Here is a 6,000-nt window from a genome sequence, read left to right on the forward strand (position 1 = left end):
AATGACGCACCAACTCATGTTTGAATACAAAATCTACAGACATTCCACAACACATCAGTGTGTCCACATTTTGAAGTTAGGTTTATGACCCTAAATTAGGAAAAGTCATTTAATTTCATGGCAAAAAAGAGAGGTAAACTAGTATTTTAGACAACTCAAAAGCAGAAATGGGTCAAATTGAACCTCAACATAACAGGAGGGTTAACAATTTAAAACACATACAAATGTTACAACCCGAAACAGATACATATACATGTACCAAAAACTGTTGAGGATATAAACACAATAAAGTCCAAATACTTTAGTATTGTGTGCCAAAACGTTTGTTGACAGCGTCAGATAGCCTATGATGGTAAAGTAAATCTTCCCTATGGCCGACAAACTTTAGTGTGGTATTAGCCTGGTGTCTCAAATAAGAATGGATACTTAGTCGCAACAGTGTAGGGCTGTAGGCTGTATTTCTTTCAGTTTTGTTATCAATATTAAGTGGGGAAAACAAGGAAAAGTCTCAACACACGTCCAGTCAGATGCACATTTATTTTGATTGTAGTTACGCTTTCGGTCAGTCGACCTTCATCGGAGCATTTCTCCAAAAACCATAGTGATAGATAAGGACACACAGAGAGCCAGAGGTCAACTGACCGAAAGTATAGTTACGATCAAAATACTTTTTGGATCTACCTGGAAGTGTGCGGATACTTTTTCTTGTTGTTAATTCTTTCACTAATCGATTTTGGATGTGCGATAGATTCTGCCTGTTATACGTTTTTAGAAAATGTGTTACTTTTCTTATCAATCTTTACACAATAGAATAAAATAAGACGAAAAAACAATGTTCAGTGATTGAATACACTGTAAATACTTTTGTTTTATTGTTTTAAATTCTCACTATGTGGATGCCAAAATAGACTGGATGCAGAAGAGACCAAATACCTCCAAGAGGAAGATGATTGGTTAAAATGTTCCCCTCCCGGCTCCCCTCGACAAGAGCGTAATAGTTTGCGTAGGAGCTTGGAATGAGCATCATACATAAATATGGACCAGGCATCCAAGAACCTCAGAATCACTGTGACCAGAAGTGAGCAGGAGTCGACTGGAATTTGACATTTTATACCGGATTGCGATTCAATAGAATCTTTCGGGGATGAATAGAGTAATCTGTATAATTTTGCTCTTGACTGTGGGGCTCTACTTCTGCGAAGGAGGTGAGCATATTTATTTTGATTCTCATGTGAATATTTTTTTCATCTTTAGTTATTCTATTGTGAATAACTAAATTATACCTTTACTGTACAGCAGGTGTTTTCGATTTATCTGAATTGTTTGTTAAAGATTATAATGCTTGTAATGAAAAAAAAATTGTCATTAATAATACTTTTGTATAGCCTTCTAAACTTTTGCCGTATCTTTTCAGTTGATCCTTGCTGTGCACAGCCTTGTGAAAATAGGGGGTTATGTAATTCAAAAGGCTTTGACAACTATGAGTGCGACTGCACAAGGACTGGATATTATGGAAAGAACTGCACAACTCGTAAGTAAAACATTTTTCAGTAATACAGATTATTCCAACGATATAATGGGGCATTCTTATTACCGCGATTTATTCGTTATTGTTGTCATACATATTTCCCACTTCTATCCACTCTGCAGCTGAATTCCTAACATGGATAAAAATATCATTGAAACCAGCTCCGAACACTATTCACTACATCCTTACTCACTACAAAGGGTTGTGGAACGTCATCAACAAGATCACCTTTGTGAGAAACGCTATAATGAGCTATGTCCTGACATGTAAGTTGAAATAGTAAAACCTTTTCGTTAGCGCATTATAGAAGTTTGCATTAAGATTTGTTAATGAATGAAAGAAAGTTGACTCAATTAATTATGTGGATATATGGTATTTACTGACATGGGAAGTATGGAGATAAAGTAAGAATATAATAAATAAATAAATAACACATTGAAAATATTTTTTTTATTTTTACATTCAATTTAAAAGATTAGGTCCTTGCTCAGCTTCCTAACAAAATAAATATTTCTGCCTTTGCCTCTATAGCCCGCTCACATTTGGTGGACAGCCCACCGACTTACAATGCTGATTATGGCTACAAGAGCTGGGAGGCCTACTCCAATCTGTCTTACTACACACGGACGCTCCCCCCATTGCCAAAGGACTGCCCTACACCTATGGGAACCGCAGGTAATGAGTTCACGCCTAACCAGTCTTTTGGGATTCCTTACAGTTTACCTGAGATTATGGAAACCTTAAAAATTCCCCTCCGATGGGTTACTCAATCATTCCCACCAGTCGAAAGTCACAGACTTCCCAAGAGTCCAAAAGGAGACGGAACAATAACGCAGTCATATGAACATTATTTTAACTGTCTTTATTAACCAAATACATTTTTTTGTTGAGATAGAACCCCAATTATGTTCCTAACATCTTTTTTTGTCTCTTGATAGGAAGAGCAGTGCTCCCGGATGTCAAGCTCGTGGTGGAGAAGGTTTTGTTGAGGAAGCGGTTCATTCCGGATCCTCAGGGTTCCAATCTCATGTTCGCCTTCTTCGCCCAGCACTTCACCCACCAGTTCTTCAAATCAGACTTCATGAAAGGACCAGCTTTCACCAAAGCCTTGGGCCATGGCGTAAGTCTAATTTACAATACATGACAAATAGTGCGTCTGTCACATGAAAATATGTTTCCATTTTGTTTCATGGTTGACTTTAACTTAGAGTGTATGTTTGGACTCACTTTCTACCTCTGTGTTTCAGGTGGACTTAAACCATGTTTACGGAGACACTCTGGAGAGACAGCACAAGCTGAGGCTGTTCAAGGATGGCAAACTGAAGTATCGGGTTTTGAACGGCGAGGTCTACCCCCCATTGGTAAGGGAGGTTGGGGCCGAGATGCACTACCCACCCCAAGTGCCCGAGGAGCACCGCTTCGCTGTGGGCCACGAGCATTTTGGCTTGGTCCCCGGGCTCATGATGTATGCCACCATCTGGCTGCGCGAGCACAACCGTGTCTGTGACGTCCTGAGGCAGGAGCATCCCGAATGGGACGACGAACGCATCTTCCAGACCACACGCCTCATCCTAATTGGTGAGTCACCAGTACCAAAAGTGGACACGCATACTGTACCTACTGGTCATAAACACTTCAGGTCCTTATAATGGGAATCGTATATGATCAAAGTATGGCAATATTCAAGTATGTTCTAGAAACTGTACAATGCATACAGATGAAAACAGCTCTGTATAAAACAGATCAAAACTCTATATTTGGGTGTCAGGTGTTTATTGAGAAATGTCTCACCAACCTCAAGGAGTGTTGTCATGCATTCTCTTACTCCCGCCCTCCCTTCTTTCCTGGCTCGCAGGCGAGACCATTAAGATCGTGATTGAGGACTATGTCCAGCACCTGAGTGGCTACCACTTCCAGCTCAAGTTCGACCCGGAGCTCCTCTTCAACCAGCGTTTCCAGTACCAGAACCGTATCGCAGCTGAGTTCAATACCCTCTACCACTGGCACCCGCTGATGCCTGAAACCTTCAGCATTGAGGACCGCGCCTACACCTACCCCCAGTTTGTCTTCAACAACTCCCTGGTCACAGAGCACGGCATCAACAACCTGGTGGAGTCCTTCACCAAGCAGATCGCTGGAAGGGTGAGTTGTCTTGTGGGGTGGACACCGTGGGGTCCGATGAGGAATAGCGGAAATGAGTGGACACTAAGATCCTAACAGCAATAGTCTTACATTGGGGCCTAAGTGACAATTCTTATATCAACTTTATATGCTAAATAATGAATAAATGAGTGGAGCTGTATAAGGGCACTGGAGTTTGGTAGGTGTTCACTTCGTAGGGCAACAACACCTATATCTAATGGTGGAAATATATTAACGAGAATGACAACAGACACCATACCCCAACAAGATATTTTTACAGAGAAAAAAAGGTGTCAAAAGTTGATATTGACCGAGGATCTTGATTCCCTTTGGTTCCCAGGTGGCTGGTGGACGGAACCTGCCTCCTGCACTAGTGGGCGTGGCAGCTAAGGCCCTGGAGCACAGCAGAGACATGCGTTACCAGTCCCTCAACGCCTACAGGAAACGCTTCAACATGAGGGCCTACACCTCCTTTGAGGACCTCACAGGTGAGAACTGAAATTGTACACACCCTATTATGATATGTGTATATCCTCAATCGAATAGTTACTTAGTTACTAGGTGAAAGGTAACATTTAGTAAGCACAGGTCCATGGCAACTGAAGTAGTCCCTGGATAAAGTGACAGGATTGGTTCAGCTCTTTTGTTATTGGCATCGTTACCACCTTCATGACAGCTGCTGATAGAGAGTGGGCAGGGAGTGAGTGGGCAGGGAGGGAGTGATCCAAGTGTATGGTGTCTGTACTTGTGTTATTGAGTTCCCATAAAGACCAAAACACAGACTTGTCATAGCATGCACTTTGTTTGTCAACTTATTTTTTGGGGGGAGGTGAGGATGTATTGCATGCCTTTCTTTTGCTGCATTGTGGTATAGACATTTGTGAGTAGCAGGCTAGATTTATTAACCCTTTGTTTGTTGTTCTGTTGGTGTTGCAGGAGAGACAGAGCTGGCTGCGGAACTAGAGAGTCTATATGGGGATGTAGATGCTGTGGAGCTGTACCCAGGCCTTCTGGTGGAGCGCCCCAGACCTAACGCTGTTTTCGGGGAGACTATGGTCGAGATGGGTGCACCCTACTCCCTGAAAGGTCTCCTGGGAAACCCCATTTGCTCGCCGGAATACTGGATGCCCAGCACGTTCGGCGGGAGTGTGGGCTTTGACATCGTCAACACTGCTTCATTGGAGAGGCTGGTGTGCAGCAATGTCAAGGGTTCTTGTCCGATGGTGTCCTTTCAAGTGCCTGATTTTTTGAGAGCATTTGAGTCGGCGTCAGTCAACACAAGTGAGGCCCACCTGAGTGACATGAACCCAGGTGTTCTGTTCAAAGAAAGGACTTCAGAGCTTTAAATAACTTAAACACTAGGTTCTATTCAAGTACACAAATACACAGTTTCTCAGTGTTCTAAAGATGGTCTCGTTTTAGCTTAATTTGCTTTATTTAGTTATTTATTATTGATTAATTTATGTATTTAATATTTATTTTGTACTGTTGAATATTGAGTTGTTATTAAGTTATTAAGTCATTATTATGTTTTTAAATATGGATACCTATTACAAATGTCTTACATGAACAAAAGCAAGTTAGTTTACTCTGTATACAATGTGGAACTTGAAGGAGTTGCATTTACTTGAAGAAAATAACTATTAGCAATACTTGTATGTTGTTCAGCTACTGAATGGATACAGCTGGGCTGTATTTGTCAATACTTTTTTTGTTACTTTAAAGACAAAGACTTTATTATTGTAAATGGATGAAGTGTATAATGGATGTAGAAATATACCGTTTTTTCAGAAAGTATGAAGACACAGTATTTTTCTCCAGCCCCATCCCTCAGCTGTTTACCAAAGACAGTGGCGGGCTGTCTGTTTTTTGTTATTGTTTCAACTGCGGATTGCCCCTTAAATGTTATGAAAGTCATAATTTACATTCCAACTAAAATGGTTAGGCACTTGAGAAAACATTAAAAGACAATCGATCTGTCAAGATTATAATTTTATTAGTCTGATTCAATATATTATATTCATGTCACTATGTCACCCCTTGACCTTTTCCACATTTTGTTGTGTTACTGCCTGAATAAAAAAAATATTAAATTGAGATTGTTTTGTCAATGACCTATACACAATATCCCATAATGTCAATGGAAAATGATCTTTTTTGACATTTTTACAAAATTTGAAATATCTTGAGTCAATTCAACCCCTTTTTTGTGGTAAGCCCAAATAGGCTCAGGAGTAAAAAAAAATTGCTTAACAAGTCACATAAGTTGCATGGGCTAATAATGTTTAACATTACTTTTTAATGACTACCTCGTCTCTCTACCCCACACA

General features: G+C 40.5%; 1 protein-coding gene across 2 annotated transcripts; it reads left to right on the forward strand.

The window, feature by feature from the left end:
- Nucleotides 1–1,083: 1,083 nt before the first annotated feature.
- Nucleotides 1,084–5,767, forward strand: cox-2 (cyclooxygenase-2). Of its 2 annotated transcripts, NM_001124348.1 has the most exon segments (9): nucleotides 1,084–1,205; nucleotides 1,415–1,531; nucleotides 1,651–1,794; nucleotides 2,060–2,203; nucleotides 2,467–2,648; nucleotides 2,776–3,106; nucleotides 3,384–3,670; nucleotides 4,011–4,158; nucleotides 4,607–5,767. In NM_001124348.1, coding segments are annotated over 9 exon segments (1,824 nt in total). In that variant the 5' UTR covers nucleotides 1,084–1,144; the 3' UTR covers nucleotides 5,017–5,767.
- The last annotated feature ends 233 nt before the right edge of the window (nucleotides 5,768–6,000 follow it).

The sequence above is a fragment of the Oncorhynchus mykiss genome, chromosome 8 (genome assembly GCF_057628025.1).
Source record: "Oncorhynchus mykiss isolate SJ-2025 chromosome 8, ASM5762802v1, whole genome shotgun sequence".
Lineage (NCBI taxonomy): Eukaryota > Metazoa > Chordata > Actinopteri > Salmoniformes > Salmonidae > Oncorhynchus > Oncorhynchus mykiss.